A 21,592-nucleotide genomic window follows, 5' to 3' on the forward strand; every position below is an offset into this window, starting at 1 on the left:
GAGTGAGGAACACTGTTCTGAGCTCAGCTGGGATGTAAGAAAGACATCCTGGTTCCTGGAAGATGAGGAGAGTTTGCCTCCATAGTATTTGAAGGAAAGTGGTCATGGCGATCATGGACCACTGCAGGAAAAGGCTGAGCATGTGCTGTGACAACTGCAGATCTTTTTATAGCTGTGGATTCTTTTATAGCTGCTGAGATGGCGTGATAGGAGTGGAGTGGTAGTTAGCATTGACCTGTCTGACAATGCTTCAGGTCTATGAATTTCTTTGGATTGTGGGTTGTCTCCCAATCCTAGATTTTCCAAGCTCTCTAAGAATTCCCAGAGGCTATGGAGCCAGTAGAGGCTGACCACAAAAGTCGGCACTTAATATTGGCTGCCGGCAAAGAGAGGTTGCATTATGCATCTTTTCTGGACATGTGAAATCAGAGACCATGGGATCCACTTCAATAACAAAGCCTATCTTTGTAAAGTAGAAGCTAATTGGAGATTAAATATCATATTCTATTATGGCGATTGGGAAGGAACATTAAAAATGAAGGCTATGCTCCGGAAAATGATAATCTTAGACAATTGCAGAGGAAAAATCCCAAAGAACCAGAGACAGATACTCAGAGAAGACCTGGAGATGAAACCTATGGGAAATCTTCAAATATATGATGAACTATCATATAAAGGAAGTGGAGCTGGAGAGAATTAGCTGAAAAGAAAATGACTGAGGGATTAAGAACCCTTCCAGATGTCCTGAGTTCAATTCCCAGCAACCACATGATGGCTCACAAATTTCTATAATGGGATTTGACACCCTCTTCTAGTATTCATGTGTACATGCAGACAGAGTACTCATACATAAAATGCATCAACAAATAAATCTAGGAAAAAAGGGAAGAAAACTGGCAAGTGGTAGTGACCCAAACCTGTAATCCCAGCACTCGGGAGGCAGAAGTAGGTAGATCTCTGAGTCCAAGGCCTCGCTGGTCTACGGAACCAGTTTCCAGTCGGCTGGAAATGGATTACAGGTTGCCAGGGTTACACAGAGAAACTCTGTTTCAGGGGAAAGCAAAACAAAACAAAACAAAAATCAATGAGTGCAGAGAGGCAGATGTGTTGATTTTATTTAACATAAATGAAAAATGGTAAGCTATTTTACAGGGTAATGGTTTGTTCTCCACTCTGTAACAGTGATAGAAAATGAAACATTTCTTACAGCCTGCTGGGGGAGAGCAGTGCCATGGCTCCCACCTGCCTGAGGCTAGAAGGACAGACAGCTTGGGAACCTGTAACCCATTTCCAGCAGAACCACTGGGAAGAAGACCTACTTTAATCGGATCCATGATCTTCAAAATCAGTGAATATGATTTATCACATAAAAACTTCAGGTAAAGTCTGACAACAACTCAGACAAACTATTGCCCAGCAATTTTAAAAATATCCCTAACTGCACGTGCCTGTTGATGTATTGTTTTATGAGTTCCAAGGAATGCATAAACCCAAGTGACCGTCACCACCCCAGTGCGATTAACTCCTGTCGACTTGATTAGATCTGGAATCAACTAAAACACAGCTGCTGGAAACATTTGTGACAGATTTCCCAGATCGGATTATTTGAAGTGAGAAGACCCATCCTAAATGCCAGATAAAAGGGAGACAGAACCAGAAAACTTGGATTTTTGCCTGCTTGTCTTCTTCCAATCTTGCTGGCAAGTTCCTCCATCCTGTTAGCTGCCACTGTTGCATTTATGTACTGATATTACTATAGTATTATATTGTAATAAAAACCAGTCACTCTCCAAGAAGTCTCCAAGCCTTCAGCACCAGTCTGGGAGTGCAGAGGCAACCCATGTTGTGGTCTAAGAAACTGCTGGATTCTCTCCAGTGTGAGACAGCCATTGTTGGACAATCAGACCGTATCATTAGGCCAATCTAATAAACCCTCCTTGAATTTGTATATTTATTCTATTAGTTCTGCTCCGCTAAGGAACCCTAATGGAATCCCAGATTGTCCTGTGATTTCCTCTACAGTCACATCTGCTTTTGCTCCTAACCACCTGTAACCACTAATCTGTTCTCCGCTCCTAACTTTTTCCCTTTCCAGAATTTAAAATAAATCAGATTCTACAACAGGCCATCCTTTCAGGTCATATTTTCCTTTTTCATTTTTTTAAGCAATATCTTTTATAAGTATTTTAAAATTAGTTTTGAAGTCCAGGCTATATAGATTATATAAGTCCAATTTCATAGGTTTTACTTTTGGGGTTGTACAAACATTTTTACTCCACCCAATGTAGCATTTCTCCTAAATGTTGGGTAAGTTTATATTTTATACTTAGGCCTGTGTCTAGATGGAGCAGATATTTGCAGGGAGTAAGGTGAAGATTAGGGTCTATCTCTGGACTCTCTAGTCCATTCTAGTGGCTCTGAGCCAGACTAATATATCTCTGAAATGTAGTACATTAGCCTATTTGACCTATTGAGCCCCAGCCAGTCAGTTTTTTTCAGGTGTACCTTAAGGTCTAAATTCCCACTGTTTCTTTTCTTGGGGTTTTATTATTCTGAAGAGAGGCAGTTTTCATCATTTCAGGAGAATTCATCTTTATTTGCAAAGGTGTCACTTCAGTTTTTTTTTCAGTTCAGTTTGGTGCCTGTTGATTATCTTCCCTTCAGATCTGGCCAGCCTTGCCTTTCCTTTTGTTTTGTTTTTATTTTACTTTTATGCTGGCTAATTGATTTCCAAATATACCCTGTGACTTTGAGTATTATGTACGAAATCTATGAGTACCATTACAAATCTTCTAGTGGACATTGCTTTGTTTGTTGTGTATTTGGGCACCAATCAACCTGGTGTCCTAGGTGAGAGATAAACCATCCAGCTCATTGCCACACTGTTCACACTTTCAGGTATCGGTATTTGCAATCTGTCAATGGAGGGAGCCTGTGATAGGGTTTTACTCTGTCTTGATTAATGTCAGAAGTCTTCAGTGACAATTTGGACACCAGAAGATTTTCCTACATTTTTAATCACCATAGCTACCAACATAACGGAACTACCTATAAATCTTTTTTAAAACGTAGGTTCAAGAACTTTATATTAGTCTCAGGAAATAGAAACTTTCCCAAAATTTGTAGGCCACATCTTACTGATGCCTTTGGGTGGTTCTGACACAGCCAACCTTGGTTTGGGGAGCCAAAATTAAGGTTGAAATAGGAAGCTTTAAAACAGTTCAAAGTGGGATCTCCAGGACCTGAAAGACTCTATGATCCAGAATGGCTCACACAGCTTCTTGTTCCCAAAGTGCCAGGCTGCTGACTCCCTTTAATCCCCATCTAAAGCTCTAGATTACAGGGTCACAAAACAGAAGAGCTGATAAAGAAGACAGTTCTGGGACTGGGAAGTAAAGTTAAGGCATAATCCCACAGGAGCATGAAAGGATGTGTCAGAATTCTTTCATGGAAGTAGTCACTTCCTGCAATAATGACAGCCGTCAGTTCTAACTCTGCTTTATGTGGTAATAGCCAAGAGGAATGCCCTGGGTTCAAATCTGAGGATTAGTGGTTTCTCTGGAGTCCCCTTTCCCATCTGCTTGACCACATTGGCTGAATGCCCTTTCTGCTTATGCATCCCGAATCACTAGTGAGTGTGAATAAATTTGCTTTCCAAACTGAACCTCAAAAACAATTCCTTGAGCTACTTTTTAAAAAGTCAATAAAATTCCTTTTCAATTTCCAGGACTTTTGTTACCACCAAATCATTATGTATATGGTAATCATGTACAATAGTGACTTTCATTGTACTTTCATACTCGGGTATCATGTTTTTACCATCTAGCACCCCAATTACTCCACTGATGCCCTTCCCCTTAACTAGTCACCCTTCTATGTTCATGCCATCTGTGGGGGCCAGTGAGCTTCACTGAAGTTGCTTCCGGGGGAGAACAGCCATTCTGCAGTGTTAAGTTCCTTATCCAGGGCACCCAAGCAGCGTAAGAAACCAGGCTTCAGCTCCTAGGCCATGTATCTTGGATGAGGGAGCTCCAGACATTTCGACCAGCTGGGTCAGAGGCTGCTGGGAGGTGGCTAAAGTCCATGTGATGCATTTGTAAAGAGTGCTTTGATCTAAGAATGCTTCAGCTCTGGGATTTGCAGCTCTGAAAGTACTGGCCAGTAAAATGGCCCACAGCTTGCCAAGTTGTGACTTGTAGGTACATCCTATTCTCTGGGCTATGGGAAGCAGACAGCCTCCGGCAATCTTCGACTCCAACCCTTTTCCTCTCTAAGTCCCACATGATATATTTGAGACTTAGTAAGGGAAGAAGAACTACTGTGAGTTAGAAATAACTTCTTAAAGGAAGTAGACCTTGACACATTTAGGGGAGGAGAGAGGGAAGTGGATGTTTGAAATGCGAGGTTGCTTTGATCAGTGAAACCATACACACACGCTGCTCTGAGAAGCTGAGAATGTCTAGACACTGAAGAGGACAGCAAGAAGGACAGTAAGAGGGAAACAGCTCATTTCTGGTGATAGGCTGCAGCCACTGCTCCAAGCAGAACATGGAACCTTGAAGAAGTAGAAGACAGCAAGCTGGAGCCCCTGGGTCACTGCATTAAATATCCATGACCTTCAGAGAATAATGGTGGTTTTGTTTCTGCTTCTGACATCTTGTGCAAATTCTCATTTGGACCAACTCAAACCTCAGCCATAGCATAACAGAATCTGATGTAATGTTCTGCAGTAAGCAGCTTGATACAGAGTAAATCGCCTCTGACGTGCAGCCTGAGAGAGAGCAGCGATGGCTGCCTCCCATCCAGGTTAATGCAAGCTAAGCGCTGTTCTCATTTGTCACGAGCAACTTGGAGTCAGACTATTTCTCCACAGTCTGCAAGCGATATGGGGGGCTCAGTGAAGATGTTGTCACCAGGCTCATTTGCACTTATGCACTGACCCTGCATGCCTACTGTGTGGGGAAGACTTGCACCTTTATCTTTCCGAAATTGCAGCTGCTTTCAGGCTGGCTAACAGCAGGAGTCCAACAACATTTATTTCTTACAATTCCCAACCTCACTTCTCCCCAGCGCTTCTAGAACTTTTTTTTTGTTTGTTTGTTTCAGAATATCTCTGTGTAGACATGACTGTCTTGTCCAAGGGTTGAACTGGTAGTGAATATGGATACAAAATTATTATTATTTGGCATACTTCCAGTACTACCGAGGTTTATAGCTCTTCAGTGTTAACACATTTGGACCTGTGGAATAATGAAAGAGACCACTGATTGTCAGGGAAAGTCTGCCCTGAGGTGTGGTTCTGTCCCCCATCAGAGAGGAAGAGCCTCCCTAAGTGGTCAGAAAGGAATCTATTAGCTTGGAGTGGTTTATAAAAGCAAGGTTGATAACATGAGTTCCCTTAGAAGTCTTCAGATTTTCTGAGTCAGGAAAGATATCCATCATGACAGAAGGACAAAGCAAGTAAAAGCTGATGTCAAAGCTGTAGTGGAGATCAAGAACTATAAAACATGGACCAACAGGCCAGTAGATGGCTCAGCAGGTAAAGGCACTTGCCACCTCTTGAGTTCAATTCCCAGCTCCTACATGGTGGAAGGAGAGACCTGATTCTGCAAGTTGTCTTTTGACCACAAGTATGCTATAGCAAGGACACCCAGACACAATAAACAAATGAATCAATCAATTAATAAGTAAACAAACATAATAAAAAATTTTAAATATAGAACTAGAAAAGCATAAAATCCTGGGCTAAAAATATCAGAAGGATGTTCATTTGCCCAATTCATACTTTCTGAAGGCACTATTTTATTTTCAATTGCCTATGTTTTGTTCATTGCATTTGTATTCCTAAATAGTAGCCAGGAGCCTAGGAACCATGAAGAGTGGTTTAAACTATGTTACAATTCTCTTGAGAAACCCAGGAACTACATCATCATTTTAGAAAGAGCCTAATCTATTGTATCTAAAATAAAAATGTTTCTTCTTCTCTTGTTCCTCATTAGGTGAAGGTGGCCTCTCGCTCATTATCAGAAGTATCTAAACTTCGGATCCTCTCCCCTCAACTTCATAAGTGTTAGGCTTACAGGCATGTACCACCATGCCTTTTTTATGCACGGCTAGAGATCAGACCCAGAGCTTAGTGCATACCACCCAAGCATACTACTAAGGTACCTAAAAATATTTTCATTCAGGTTAAAACTTGAGAAGAATTTTCACACGGAGAATATTGTATGAAACAGCAGAATAAATGAGTTTTGTACAACAGACTAAAATGTCTGTGTGTAAAGTCGAACGCAGACTTTAAAAAGTTGCACACACAGATGCCTCTGTTTACATCCTGGTAGACCATCCGAGCCTAAGACGAAAATAAATAATGTGTTAAAGCTTCTAACAGCATCATAGATCAGCAGAGCAATGCTCTGGGGAAAAACATCTGTATTCCTTCACAATCCCAAGAGCCTGGGAAGAGCAGCAAGCACTCCCCAATACAAGAGATTACTGCAAAGTGTATCATTAGCCCAGGACATGATCAAAATTTAAAAACCTAAAACCCTGTTTCTGATGAATGCCTATCACGTTTATGCTATAGTAAAGTCCCATAGTCATAATGCAAAGCATGAACCAGGGAACATCTATAGGATCTAAGCATACCTCATGTGTTTTGGCTGGAGCATGTTTTTTCCTACCTGTTCTCTACAAGTTGACCTTCGTGACAAGTCCTGGTGAGAGGTATTCTGAAAGCCTTGGCTGTGTTTTCTCTCTGTGATCTGGTGTCCTTTGGTTTTCCAGTCACAGAAATGATGAATTTCTCTGAGCAAGAGATACTTACTAGACGGATGACAAAGGCTCAGGAGACTGGCAGATGGCTGCAGCTCAGATTTACACATAGCCTTTGCAGAGGCTGAGGCGTTGCAGCCAAGGTGCTCTAAGGAGTCAAAGTGGTGAGGCAACTGGTAGAAGTGCAGCATCCTACTCCAGGAGTTCAGAGAAGGCTGGATGTTGACCCACTCTTGGTTAGGCATGCGGCGGCCTCCAGCTATGGGCCACCAGGCTCTATCCCCATGGAAATAAAATTCCTTAAGAGGAAATGAGCTGAGGCTATAGTTTAGTTGGTAGAGTGCTGATTTAGCACACACTAGGCCCTGGGTTCGATCCCTAGCACTCCATAAGCGAGGAGTGCTGACACAGGCCTGTAAGCTCAGCACTGAGGAGGTAGGAACAGGAAGCTCAGTAGTTCAAGGTCATCCTCATCTATATAGTGAGTGTGAGGCCAACCTAGGCTATAGTAAACCCTGTCTCAAAAGAGGAGGATGAGGAGAGAGATAGGAGGGTAGTTTGGGGGGAGGGTAATACTGTTCAGAGAAGTTTTATTAGTGTGGTGTCTAGTATCTTGACAGTTGTTCCCAGCTGAGGAAATGAAGTGTGTTCCTAGAAAAGCCCGTGGAGTCACGTTTCCTTCTGTGATGGCTCATAAAACAATGAACCATACTCTGACAGGAAGAGGGTATTTATGGGTACTGGCAGGCTATGTGGCTGCACGTATCTGTTGTTGTTCAACGGTGTTACCACAAACTTAGTATCTTAGAACAGCACCCCGTACTATCTCCTTCAGTGTGCCAGTTGGCTGGCACGGCCCAGGAACCCCTGCTTGGCGTTCAAGGCTGCAGCTAAGGTAACAGTTGGGGCTGTGATCCTTTTGAGGCTCCCCCATGGACTGATTCTTGTCAGCTTTCTATTGGAGTGACAAAAATATCTCAGAAAAAAAAATCTAAAGGAAGATATTGACTAAGAGCTTCAACGGTCCCTATGCATGGCCATTTGACCATTGCTGGGGGCTGGGGGGCTGTCTGGTGCAAAACTGCTCTCTGAATGGCAGCCACGAAGCAAGGATTGCTGAAGGGGCCGGGACCAGATGTGCCTTTCAAGGGCTGCACTTCCCCCCCAAAGAACTACTTTCTTTAAACAGGCCCCACCTCCAAAGGTTTCTATCACGTCCTCATATTTCATCCAATTATGAACTTGTCAACGGTTCAATCACTCACACTCCAGCTCACCTGCTAGTTCCCTACCTCTGAACACTGGTGCATTGGGGACCAAGCCTTCAACATGTGAGCCTTTAGGGGACTCTCCATACCCTGCTCTCCACAGTCAGGTTGATAGCAGAATTCAGTTCTTTGTGGATACTGGCAGAACTAGAGTTGTTTCTTCCTGATGTGTTAGCTGTCGGCTACCTTTAGGTCCAAGAGGCTGCCTCAAAGCCAGCGAGTGGGAAAGATTCAAGTTACGATGTGAACTAGTCTCATATGAGCAGATAACCACACACAAGACTGCACACACCCCATCCATTTAGTGTCTTCTTGATTGGAAGCAAGGCATAGGACCTACCCACACTCAAGGAGAAGGGTGCAGAGACCAGAAGGTGGTGGAAGGGGGAAGCCTCAAAAATTCTGTGATACAACTGAGAGATTCTATTCCTGGAGCTGTCTTAATATCTAACATACCTCTTTTCTACCCGGAGATCTGATTTTTCCAGGGAGTTTCTTCACATGAAGGATAACAAAATCAGAGTAGAACATTTGTTTCCACCCTGTCTACATGGGCTGCCAAGGAAGAGAATGTATAGTGCCCCACTCCCTAAGAGCTCCAGTGTCTATGTAGGTTGGTGTCTGTGTTGTGTATACAGTTAAGTCTAGTTGCCTTTGTGTGAATATTTCCTCCATATCTCCAGTGGAAATTCTAGTGCATGGAAATGCTTTACAGATTTATGTCTTTCTCAAGTATGTGCTCAAGTGCTTTAAAAGCAGAGGCCATTTTTACAGGATCATTTGCAAGTTCTGCTGATAGAAGAACAAAGGTTAAGTCTCCTGGAGGAAATTCCTTCCACTGGTTTTCCAGTGCAGAGGAAGAAGGCTCTCTCTAGACCAATAGGAAAATCTGCCATCTTACCTGGCATTGGCCATACAGAGTGCATACCTAAAGCGAGGTGACCCTCTGAGTGTCCAGAGCAGTGCAGAGCCTCCCACAGCGGTTTGGCATCACAGAGATGGATGGGAAGGTTGAGTCCTAGCAATGACTGTGGACTTGTTGCCTTAAATTCTATCTCAGTGGCCTTGTGATCTGGGCTCATAACACGAAATTCAAATGTCTGTAGTTCCCAACATTAGCACTTAGGAAACAGATATGGTGTTCCTGAAAGACCCTGGCCAGAGGTGGCTCTTGTTTTCTCAGCATGCAGCCTGTCCCTTAAGGAGTCAAGAAGATGTACCTTGAGCACACCGCAGCTTATTCTTTCTCTTAGAACCCACTGGGGTGTAGTATGTGTTGGTTCCCTGCCAAGAGGAAAGAATCTTTACTGCTCTTCTTTCCCTAGAGCTGGACCATAGAGGAGGCATAGGACAATGGCTGCCCCTCTTCTCTGCAGAGCAGGCCTGCAGTTGATGCTGGGCAGAGCCAGGACTACTTTAGTTCCTCCTGCCTTTCACGTGCTCTTAGCTTCTCCACACCATGTCATTCACTACTCTAGCAATGCTCTGGATTGTGGCAGGGGAAGGGGTTGGGAGAACGTGAAACCTTCCTATGACCTCTGTGTATCCAAGGAGGCTGTTCCCAAGAACCTGCCTCTGAGATTAGATAAGTTGTCAGTTTCTCCCAACCGTGAGTAGCCTGAGTGGCCAAATGAAAATGTTAACTGCATTTTAGAAGAGTTTTAATTTCAACAACTTATGATTAAAAATACATTTTATAAATAATTTTTTTCCATAGACTTGATTGAGGAGGGTTGTAAATTCTACAAAAAGACAGACTGAAACAGCAAAGGATTAAAGAAATTACAAAAAAAATATATATATATATAGCTATCGCCTCCCTAAGTAAAAATACATTACACATCACAGCATTTCCTTTGTGCAAAAAGTTTGAGCAGGTGCTGTTAGGTAAGTCAAACATTTGCTGAAAGGGAAGTAAACTTTAATAAAGTTACTCTGGATAATAATAGAGGCACAGGTGAAAAGATGAATCCCCCCTCGAAGTTAATGTACCTTAGTTCAACATTTTATTTTATAGTACTGAAGGCTGAATTTGGCCTTGTACAAATGTGTGTGCACGTGTGTGTGTGTGTGTGTGCCTGTGTAAGCATGACAAATACCTGCTGTGATATTGAGTAAAACCCCAAATATTTACAGTATTTTTAAAGGTGGTGTTCTCGCAATCTGAATGTGTATATTCTCTCATTAAATAACTCTTTAGAAAATTAAATTAAGCCACCATCTGTCAATCAGTGGACATCCTCAGTTGAGACTTCCAGTTTGCGCTGTGGGACAAAAAGGGTTCCAAAGGAGGTTTTGTTAGCACCATCGAAATCTATGCAGGACGAGTTGGTAGGCTTGGTCGGTCCACCTGGAGTACGGAAGAAACTTTCAGCCACCAACTGGGAGCCTTTGGGTGTCACAGGAACAGGCTGATTGGAGAGAACAAGGAAAAAAGGTATCAGACCCATGGTAACCCATGCTTGCCATAAGACTCAACTGGGCTAGATGGTGTCTGGAATGCGGGAGGCTAATATATCCTATACGGGCAAGGGTAGCCTCAATGTGTTTCTTTGAACTCTCAATTACTATTGCTAAGAGACAAAACCTTATGACAACCTAATAATATGGATTCCTTGAGCATTCTTCTTGGGTCTGGAAGGAAGGTTTGCCCTCTGTCATTCATGCTGTCATAATTTCCTCTCCAATGAAGGAAGGCAAACATGAGCCCTCCCGTGATACAGATAATCAAATTAAAGGGCAATCCCAGCAACTTGGGAGCCAGAGGATCAAAAGGTCAAAGTCATCTTCAAGCTTTAGGCCTAACGTACAAATACTCTTACCTGCTGTGCCCCTGTCCCAGCAACTGGTTGTCCATTCAGTTGGCTCTGGCCCAGGACTGGCGAGTCATGGTTGGTGGCCCTCCCTTGCCGAGAGCTCAAGTTATCTGGTATGACGCTAGCTGCTTCTACACGTGGGGACACAGGGACTGTGCCAGCTCCAGGCCCGGGGCTGGCAGACATCTGCATGCTGGGGGAGATGAGTCCCAAGTGCTGTAGGGTAAAGTTTACAATGGCTGAGCTTGGGTTCTGGGTGGGAGCAGGGTGGCTGGAGTTGAGAGCCTGACTGTTCCCGACAGGTACGGCTGCCATCGATGTCGGGGAGACCATAAGTTTCAGAGGTGTCACATGGAATGGGGGAAAGTTCACAGCAGTGAGTTCAGATGATGCCACTGGGATCATGCCTGGAAAAGAAAGGGGGCGGGGGTGATGTCTTAAAAGCAGGCATTTGTTCAGGAAGCTGACAGTGTGTAAGTGAACTGCGAGCCACCTCATGACGGAACGGTGTGATAGGGCATCTACTCACCTGCAATCGGGGAGCCGTAGATCCTGTGGTTTGGGGAGAGTGTACCTGAGTTTTCTGCATTAGACAACACAGAGTCTGGCCCCAGGGATGAGCACTGAGTAAGAGGGATTAGGTATCCTGATGGGAACAGGGTCTATAAAATAAAGAAAAAGCATTTATTTCACACATGCGTATGTATATTAGAGAAACATGGGGTCAGGTACTCCATTTAGTAAAAGGAGTGGCTGAATACAGCCCAAGACTGTGTCTGATGTGATATCTCCCCCCCCCCCGGGGGGGGGGGGGGGGGATGCAGCCACACCCTTCATAATGGGGCTGCTTGTACCCCAACAGGGACAGAGTTGAGTGGGTGCAACTGAAAACCTGTGTCCTAGGGAACCAAACGTGTACTAGCTGGCCTTCCAGGTTTTCGGACTCCTGCTTTAGAATTAAAGAACTGCACGTGAGCAGGCTATTTCCCTGTACATTTTGTTCTGACCTAGCAGTCTCCTCACGTGGAAAGCAAACTGTGCCAGAGGCCAAAGCTGACAGGCAGGAAAGAGCACCAATTGGTACATATTAGAGATCCAGACGCCCACAGGCATGAGCCTCCACTGTGGTTGTTGATACAGCTTCCACCCTGTTAGATTGCTGCACATTCCTGAACACAGAGGGTGTGTGGGTGGCTGGAGTGTCCGCAAAGTCTGCCCCCACACACACCCTGTGCTGGGACTGGGGACTCCAAAGGCATCTCTTAGACGCAGGGGCCTCCTTTCATCCTCTTTCAGATGCTTCTCTCTCTTGTCAAAACAACAGCCCACACTTTGATCCCTAGTCCTTGATTGGGTCTTTTCCTTGGGAACCAGCGAACTCAGAGTCCACAGTGCTGAAAGAGTCAAACTGTTTCTCAGGTGCCTGGTATTGTTCAAAGTCACAGGAGATGGTGCCTTGAGAGACACAGAGACTGAGAACTCTTGATGGCTGGGTTTGGGCATTTTACACAGGGCTGCTAATGTCACTGAGAGTTATCCTCTCTGATGGACAAGTTACTGTGATGACTGGCCAGATTTACTCAATTTCAGCAAATTACATTTATAATTCTTTTGGCCTATAATACCATTTTCTGAAGTTAGCAAAATGAACGGATTTTGTTTTTCCTCATGAATGTCACCTCCTACACCCTTCTGCACCCCTGTCTCCTAATCATTTATCCGGTCTTGTTTGTCTTGATGACCCACTATCAGATACGGTTACATTTACCTGTATAACGGCTCCACTCCATCCCTACAGGTCTGGGTTCTCAGAACATGTCTAATGAATACATTTGGCACCTGAATCATTTTCTTTTTCTGTTCAGTCAAAATGACTAAACACTAAAGAGTCAAAATGAATTCAACAGAGATGGGAACTGGAGGACATGAGAAATCTAAAACCTCTAATCTGGGATACCCAGGGAACACGGGGAAACCATTGTAAAACCACACATACTGGCCTAGAGAGATTATGGCCTTCCCAGAATGCCTAGGAAAGCCAGGGCCAATGTACACATGCTAGCATGTACATTAAGAGCAAAATAATACCATGGGAGATAGCAGATGATTTGAATGGTTCCTATGAGGCCATCCTTGGGGAAGATTCCAGACTCAAACTGCTTCAACAAGCAGTGGCAGATAATGCCATCCTGCCAATACGGTGTCCTAAAGGGATCACACTTTATATCTCTTCATGTAATAAATTCACCTAATCCCACAAAAACTGGGGTGAGTACACAGAAGCAGCTATCAAGGGTGAGTGCTGGGTTAGACTTGATCTGGGGCAATTTCTTCTAACCTAGCAGATGGCAGGGGAGGGTGGGGGTGTGTCAGATGAATAAATTCATGCCAGATAAAGAAAAACAAGATGTGGAGAAGCCAAATAACTTAACAGCGGGGACAGAAGAAGAGATTGAGTTCTGCTTCTGTGCTTAGTCGCATCTGTTAATGATACTTTGTTTCATGGGCCACTGACCTGTGACTCAGTGTGACTTCTGAGTGACTCTCTCAAGTCTATGACACACCAATGTGTAAGTAGTCATACAAATAAATATTCTTTCCTGATCTAATCTTACCTAAGAAAATCACCTAGAGGGCCAACATCTCTAGAAGCCAAGGCATCCACCAAACCTTTGGGTTGACAAGATCAGGTTGCCTTTTCAACTTACACACACACACACACACACACACACACACACACACACACAAAAACATGGTAAATTTAAGAAAGAAAAAGATTGGGTGGGCAAATTCTCTTCTAGCCAACAGATGCCAGGGACGTGACATCAAGCAAACGGCTGAGGGGTGACTCAGAAGGCGTGAGTTACGTGAGGGAGGCCTGTGTATCCCTGCAGTTGTGGTGACAACTGCTTATAAACTATTTATGACTCTCATGACAGGCGTTTGTGTTCCAGAACGGGAACGGAGAAATGGACTTGGGGACGGCCACCTGTGATGCTTTAAAAAGAGAGCAAGTCAGCTTTCCCTCTCAAGGTTTAAAAATGTCCCCACTGTCATCCGTGTGAGGATTAGCTGTCTGGGACCTCATTTGGATAGGGGATGTTAAGGGACAATTCTTTGTCTTCTGAGAGACAGTTCTTTGCTTTGGTAAACTTCACAAGCCACCAGATTCTTGTGGAGTCAGCCTTGGGATTGCTAGAACTTACAAGCACCATCCCATCTGAGGCTATACTCACCGTGGGGGCGGGGACATTCTCAAGCGCTTTCAGGTCCTCTTTAGCTTTCTTTAGGACACTGGAAGAGCTGTCCTCTGTGGTGATCGTCCTCTTTGTGCCTCGTTCTCCAGTTGTCTCCTTGCTTCGATTCTTGGCACCTTGCCTTTCTGGTGCTGCCTGCAAGCTTCCAGGTCTGCAGGAGGCACTGGACTTTGTGGCATCTGTGGTGGTCTTCTCCATGGGGGTGTCTGTAGGGTCTTTGGATCCAGTAGCATTAGAGGACTGGGTGGGGCAGATTGTTGGGCTCAGGCCATGAGGTGGTGTCAACATTTGGGCTTGGGTAGGTTGCAAGTAGATGGCATAGGATGGGCCCGAAGGGGCCTGAGGTAGGATCACAGGCACTGCAGATGACAATGGGCTAGGGATCAGGGGGACCACCCCCAGGGGCTGGATAAGGGATGGTGCAAGCAGCTCCAGCTCAGTGTTCACTGCAGGGTCCAGGGGAGCCAGTGGTTTGTAGTGCCCAGATCTTGCTAGGTTTACTTTGACTTTCTTCCTGGGTTCACTGAAAGAGAAGATTTATGGAACATCATGGGACCACACTGCTCCTAAGCAGTCTTGCCTGGATGTGTGTGAACATGCAGCCATGTGGAGGCCAGAGGTTGACCTGAGATGTCTTCCTTAGTGATTTTCATCTTTCCAGTGAGCCTGGAGTTCATCAGCTTAGCTGGACTGGCCAGCCAACGAGCTCCAAGGATCCTTCAGTGGCCATAACTCCATAGTGGGATAAAAGAAGGGTGTTGTTATCAATTTAGCTGAGATGGCTGGGTAAGGAGCTCGATGGAACCTCCAGTGGCCACACCTTCACTGTGCGATTAGAGACGGATGGATGCCGCCAAGCCAGGCCTTTTATGTGGGCATCAGGGATCTCAACTCAGCTCCTCATGTTTGAGCACCAGGCACCTTTCCCACTGAACCATTTCCCAATCCCTGTATCCTACCATTTTGCCCCAGTTAAAGCCACACTTTTCATGACAATAGCAGCAGCTTTTTGGTCTGTTTTGGCTGAGGACAGATACTGTAAAGGCTCTCTCTCCAGTTTCCAAGGGTAATGTCTACCCTTGCAGAAAGCAATCCGATCTAAGAACAAACACACTGAGATGGCAATGCATCTTGTTTCCAGCCTACCTTGACTGCTCTTCCAACTGCATCTTGCAAATAGCAGCAAGCTGAGCCATTTTGTTTGGGACAGGTGGAGAATTTTGAGAACTCTCAGCTGGTAAAATAGAGAAGAAGGGAGAGGATGGTCAGAGGTAAAGATTGAGTAGTCACGTGGAAGAAAACGTGGGCGTCCAGGGAACAGAGAGCATGCATCCACCACCTAGATGCACAGCAGTTAAACCCACAAAGCACTTTTTATCCTGAGTTGTACGTGTGAGGAGGGATCTAGCAGGCTAAAAGAAAGCAGATCGGAAGCACTCCGGAGTAGAGCTTTGACTATGCAGGAAAGCGTACCTCTGCTGCTCTTGACAGGGCTGCTGGGAGCGGAGCTGATCCTCCTCCGATCACTTTCTATGCTCTTTACCAATTTGATAAGGGATGGGTGTCGAGTAAAGCTGGGTTTCCCCCGCGTAGAAAAGAGGTTTTTGGCACAGTTCTCTTTTGCAGACTGCTCGGCCTCTAAGGAGGCGGTTAGAGGCATGACTGGGCTGGAGCCTGAAATGGGAAAGGCCAGTGTGTGAAAGCACAGTTGACCCTGCTTCCCTGTAACAGAGGAAATCAAAATGCAGCAAAGGATACTAGCATAGGGTGCCCACTGTGTGCACCTGCTTTCAACACTCGGCATCGGGAACCTCTCAGCTGCAAATAGTTCTTCGTGCTCCATCTCTGACACTGTACTGCACAGATGGCCCTCCACATCTGAGGAGGATGTGTTCCAGAATGCCTCTTACGTACCAAGAGTTGCAGAAGCACAAGCCCCTCACATACAATGAAGCTAAACACAGCCTCCAGTCTACGCTGAATCTTCTCTTGGTTACTTGAAATACCTAATATAATGCCATGTTTACAAAGAGTTGTCCCTACATATTTTTAGGGAACAGTGACCAGAAAACATTTGCACATGTTTGGTACAGACCAAAAAATTTCGTTCCATGGTCGAACCCTTCAATATTAAACAGGTAGATATGGGAAGTGGACTATGTGTCAAGGCTAGAGAAATGCCGGTGTGCGTTCACTATTGATTTTCCTCTCTAGTGATGTATAAAATCTTGTTTATTTTCTCTTCAGGGGAATGTTAGAGCTGGTGGAAGCTGGTGACCCACATGCCTGTTCCACATGCCTCTCTAACAGCCACAGAAGACACTGGCCAAGGACACACCTTTATGAAAATATTATGGACCTGGTATATGCAGCTGTCACTATCGCTCCAGAGCCTTCATTCCAAATTCCTGCACCAAAGGACCTCTCCCTGAAAATGTGTCCAAAGTCACAGTAGCCACCTTTCTATAGGAGTATTTATCTTGAACTGCTTTTCCAATTATTTACGTATGGCCTTCCCACGTGTGGGGCTACATAGGGAAGAGGTGAGAGAATCCCTCTAGATTAAAAAGACAAACAAATGAAAACAACGACAACATCAAAAAAGCATACACACCACTGTTCTTTGGGCTGATTTCTGGGCCTGTCCATTTAAAAGCTGGCTTTCGACCTCTTTCTTCTGTAACATGGACTTTCTTGATAAGATCCAAGCTACTCAGAACATTAGCAATATCATACAGCCTCCTGATTTTTGCTGGAGGAAAAACAAAAGCATGTATAGCATTAACGAGAAGAATGAAAGATCACAGGATTTTGGTCTCCTAAGAAAGTCAGGTATATTCAAGAGCTACCGTGCCAGCATCAGGCAGAAACTCCTGACTCCTTTCAAGTTAGTCTAACAATAACTATAAGATAATATATACAATAACTATAACTTCTAGCAACACTGCTTGAATTTAAAAAAAGGGAGTTTTAAATATTTCAGGAGTGACTGCTAGTCTGAAAGGGCAACGGTTCAGGTTTCTGCTGGAAGTGACTTGAGATGACCCTATTTGTAAAATGTCATGTTCCTAGGTGTCTGCTCATGAGTCAGAATGGGAAGAATCAGAAATGGAGCAGTTGGAGATGGATGGCTTTTCTCACCATGATAGTTTATAATAAGAATTACATAGTATTAAATGCTTGCAAAGTTCTATTCCACACACATTGATAACAACCTTGCAAAATATGCAAAGCAGAGCTCTACACACCTCACTGAGCTTGAAAACCTTTGCCTTTAACAAGTCTGCCTTTATGTCAATGTTCAGAGAACAGGGTTACAAATTGAGCCTCCTGCCTCACAGCCCCGCCAGAGGGTTCTGTATTTATTCCCCAAGGATTCAGCAAATGACACAGCTGTAGTTCTTGGAATAACTTCCAAGGCTGTGATTGATCGGTGGCAGTGTCGAGCTGAAAAATATCTGGTGACTCAGAAAAGCAGGGGACCCACTGGCAGTATCAGGATGAGTCTCCTCAAATTATACTTTTCCAAGCACCACCAGTAGGAGTGCCTTGCTCTCTCTCTACTCAGTTCTGTCTTGTAGATGAACTACCAACCCACGGATGTCCTGACTTACTTCTCCACACTAGTAGAGCTTTTACAGGATATGGCATCTCAGGGCAAGGGCCCAGACAATCTACAAGCTCTCAGGATAGCTCTGTCTTATTGATTCCCCTGGTAGCTACGACTGCATTATCTCCCTGTGGACACAAGCGTGTGGAAGGTCACTCCTGTCTGCTCGGCTCTTTTCCACACCTTTTCTGTGGAGGTTCATTCAATGCCTGCCATAACCATGGGAACAGAGCTGGTTAGGAACCAGCTAGCCATCTGGCTGAAACTCTTTCAAAGTAGCAAGCCATCTGTGTTGCAAGGCCACCAGGGGACAATTTAGTGGGAATTACTTATACCCTCATGTATCAGCATTAGTAGAGAGATGAGATCCAGGAGCTGGATCTACTTTACAACTGATTGCTCATTTAAGTCTTGGGAGCTTCTAACCATGTAAAATGGGACAGTTGCAGTATCAGATGGCACCATAGTGTCAGACCATAAGAAGGTTATATGTCTTGCTGAATTCCACTGGTTAGCAGTAGCACCAGTGGAGGGGTGGAGGTGAGGCGGGTGGGGGTGAGGTAGGTGGGCAGAGATCGAACATAGACATGTACCCAGAAATCTGCTCGGCGCCCGATCAAACGGTAAGTGACGGATGCTCTGTTGTTCATGAATGGTTCCCAAGCCTCCTGGGAAGTTGTACACTTACTTTTAAACTTGCTTTTATCCAGATCTTCCACGTGGTCCTCCCCAATTAAAATCTTGGCAGCAATTTCCAGGCTTACTATCTGAGGCGTCGACACCAGGAAGAGCATTACAAACTTCTGGCTCATCACTCGTAAGGACTTGTCTTTGCGGCTGTTTACAGAAGCTTCAGAGAAGGATGGGGATTAGAGAATTAACATTCGAGGAGGGAAAGTAACAAGCCTTAAAAATAGCACCCCTGGACCATACAGGTGACAGCTGCAGTAGTGGCAGAGCATGGTGGCACACACTCAAATCCCTAGCACTGGGGAAGTGGAGCGAGACAACCATCAGGAACTCAAGGCCAAACTGGGGTACAACCCAATCCCCCAAACAAATGATGGGAGCTGGAGAGTAGCTGCCAGAGTCTCCATGGCATCTGTTTTTTGCAACCTGCAAGGAGCACCATGCAATACTGCCTCTCACCTGCCCGGAATTCCACCCCAGGGAGTTCTACGAAACACATGTCTGAATGCCCATTCTGGCCAGCGCTTGACTTGATCACGTGGTCCTCTATGCCACAACTCTTGATAAAATCGAATTCTTGCTCATATTCTTTCCTTTTGATCATCAGGATTTGCTCAGCGTACTTGTTCTCTTCCCCGACGCTCTTCAGAGTCCCGAGGGTTTTGGTGAGGTTGTGTCGGCCGTGCCAAGTGTACCTGTTTTTGGCAAGGCGGCTCACCATGTGCAGGCTCTCCAGTACATTCACAATGTCATAAATCCGCCGACGTTCAACATCTGTCGAGAAGGCACAGACTTTCACTGTGTGTTCACAATGGAGTAACTCTTCCTACTAGTCAGCAGGTGCATCTGAATACGACAGTAGTACAATACACACAACAAGCACTGTAGAAGCGAGAAAGACGCGGCGCTCTCACTCACAGAGACGAACTCATGTAAATAAATTGCAGTCACCATCTACGGAGGGATCTAAATTGCACCATCCAGGGCAATTGTATTCTAACGTGTGTGGTGACCGACCGCTGTTACCTGTATTTTACTGAAGACATAGGACCTCAGACTTGCCTCAGTGACAGCTAGGAAGTGGCAAGAACAAGCCTCTAATAGTCTCACTGCCACAATGTTGAGCCCATTCCTTTATTCCCCTCCTAGTACCTACACCTGCCTGCCATAACCATGTCACAGGCATAAAGTGCTGAGATTTGAGGAGGGAGAGAGGGCTCAATGGTTAGGAGTGCTTGTTGTTCTACCAGACCGGAGTTCAGTTCCTAGCACCCATAGTGGGAGGCTCACAACCATCTGTAACTCCAGCTACACACACACACACACACACACACACACACACACACACACACACACTTCTTTTAAAAGTGCTGAGATTTCAAAAAAGCATAAAATTCATGATGTCATTTTTTAGAAACCTACACGAAAGAGGTCTAACTTGGTCCATGTTCTACCTACCACCAGTGATGGCAAGATTAGCAGTTCTTTGACTCCTGCAAATCCAGAGGGGGTTTCAGTGTTCTGCATGGTGAGATTATTCTTATTTCGGAAACTTTCCTTTACAGTTGATTTCAATTTCATTATTGGACAGAATCTATCCTTTGTGGAAATACGCTTAATAGAGCTCCCCCTAGTGGCCCTTGCTTTTCCTGGCGATTGCCCATTGAGAACCAGCATAAAGGGTTCTTTCCTGGGCTACTCCTTCCCTCCCAGTCCTCACAGGCCTCTGCTTCTCTTCTTACGAGGCCTAGAGTGGATGCCTGCATTATAGCCAGGCCTGATCTGAGCCTTTAGTTTATGGTCAGAAAGCACTGCTCCTACACGATGTTCTAGATAACCCGTTCCTTTTCTGTAACACAGATTGCCTGACACACAAGTGTCCTTTGCTTGATAATCATTGTCCCACTGAAGACAGGTTCTAATGAAAAGGGGATTTCGTACTTTCTGTTTATGGATCTATACAACCTCTTGCCGAGTGATCAAAGAGCACGCCCACGCCGCCCAGCCAGAGTGTATGTGAAGAGCAGGTGGATCCAAGCAGCACAGTCTTAAATCATGACCTAATGTTCCTGCTTAGAAAGGCGGTCTTTTTCTTTATGGAGTGAAAACTACACATTAACTCACTATCCTGCACACACTTCAAGTTTGAGACTAAGATACTTTCAGGCTGGGGAGATGTCTCTGCTGGGAAAGCCTGAGTTTGATCCCCAACATCCAGTTGAAAAGCCAACCATGATGAACTGGTGAGCCCCAGGTCCCAGTGAGACCCCTGTTCTCAGTAATCAAGGCGGATGGTTCCTGAGGAAAGATACCCAAAGCTGACCTGACCTATGCACACAGGAACACACACAGACACCCATACTTACACATGCACACAAAAACCGTATTGTAATGACTTCAAAGCTATTTCTGTCTGGTAGATTCCATTTTAGCTCTAGAGTCAGGCCTTCAGAGTGGTAAAGAGAGGAGAACACCCATAATGTATGCCAAAGACAGAATAACCGCCTAACCATTCTGTCCTCAGTCTCCAGTGGCAGAGGCAGCGTCACCATCCCTTTATGCAACTATGGATACTCTGGTTCCTCAGGGACAGGGTCAAGGTGAACGTCAGAACCACAGCTGTTTGTGAAACAAGTCGTAAAACACCATTTCCTTCCTGTGCAGCTTCAGAGACAAACTGAACCCAGAAACACTCTGCACCACCATTTGTTTGTTTCTAAGACAGAGTTACTCTCAAATCAACAGGACGTGTGAGGCTTCTAATTTCCACACGGCCTCATTTGAATCTGTGATAATGTGACGATATGAGCTCAGATCCCAAAGAGTTAAGTCCAGAGACTCGTTCTAATCATTAACCACCCTGGCAACTGGCATACGTACTGAGCTCCTCGGCCACCTCGTCCAGGCAGATGTCGTTATTCACAGCAGGGTTGGGGTACTTGGGGTACCTCGCTAAGAACTTGTGGCATAGCAACCCCAAGCTCTTCTCCTTTCGACTCGGCTGGGATTTCTCAAATTCGTCTCCAGATAAGTGTTCCTGCAAAGGAAAAGGTAAATAACGTCTCATTCTGAAATAAAGCCTGACAGATTTATTAGGGGCATCTGTGCTAGATGACTAACTCCTCTTATCCACACACACACACACACACACACACACACACACACACACACACACAC

At 45.0% G+C, this 21,592-nt stretch overlaps 1 protein-coding gene across 4 annotated transcripts in view; it reads right to left on the reverse strand.

Annotated features, from left to right (window-relative positions):
- Nucleotides 1–9,686: 9,686 nt before the first annotated feature.
- Nucleotides 9,687–21,592, reverse strand: part of E2f8 (E2F transcription factor 8) — a 15,286-nt gene continuing 3,380 nt past the window's right edge. For 3 of the 4 annotated variants that reach the window (XM_028787451.1, XM_028787450.1, XM_028787452.1), the window contains exons 4-13: nt 21,296–21,452; nt 18,875–19,189; nt 18,414–18,575; nt 16,730–16,867; nt 15,589–15,789; nt 15,262–15,349; nt 14,095–14,638; nt 11,388–11,520; nt 10,865–11,265; nt 9,687–10,453 (exon numbers count right to left, since the gene is read on the reverse strand). In XM_028787451.1, the coding sequence (XP_028643284.1) occupies nt 10,271–10,453; nt 10,865–11,265; nt 11,388–11,520; nt 14,095–14,638; nt 15,262–15,349; nt 15,589–15,789; nt 16,730–16,867; nt 18,414–18,575; nt 18,875–19,189; nt 21,296–21,452 (2,322 nt within the window). In that variant the 3' untranslated portion in view covers nt 9,687–10,270. Of the gene's footprint in view, nt 10,454–10,864; nt 11,266–11,387; nt 11,521–14,094; nt 14,639–15,261; nt 15,350–15,588; nt 15,790–16,729; nt 16,868–18,413; nt 18,576–18,874; nt 19,190–20,781; nt 20,883–21,295; nt 21,453–21,592 lie in introns of those variants that run through there. The other variant, XM_028787453.1, reaches the window with a different exon arrangement.

Source organism: Grammomys surdaster, unplaced genomic scaffold (assembly GCF_004785775.1).
Source record: "Grammomys surdaster isolate TR1022 unplaced genomic scaffold, NIH_TR_1.0 125635, whole genome shotgun sequence".
In the NCBI taxonomy this organism is placed as follows: domain Eukaryota; kingdom Metazoa; phylum Chordata; class Mammalia; order Rodentia; family Muridae; genus Grammomys; species Grammomys surdaster.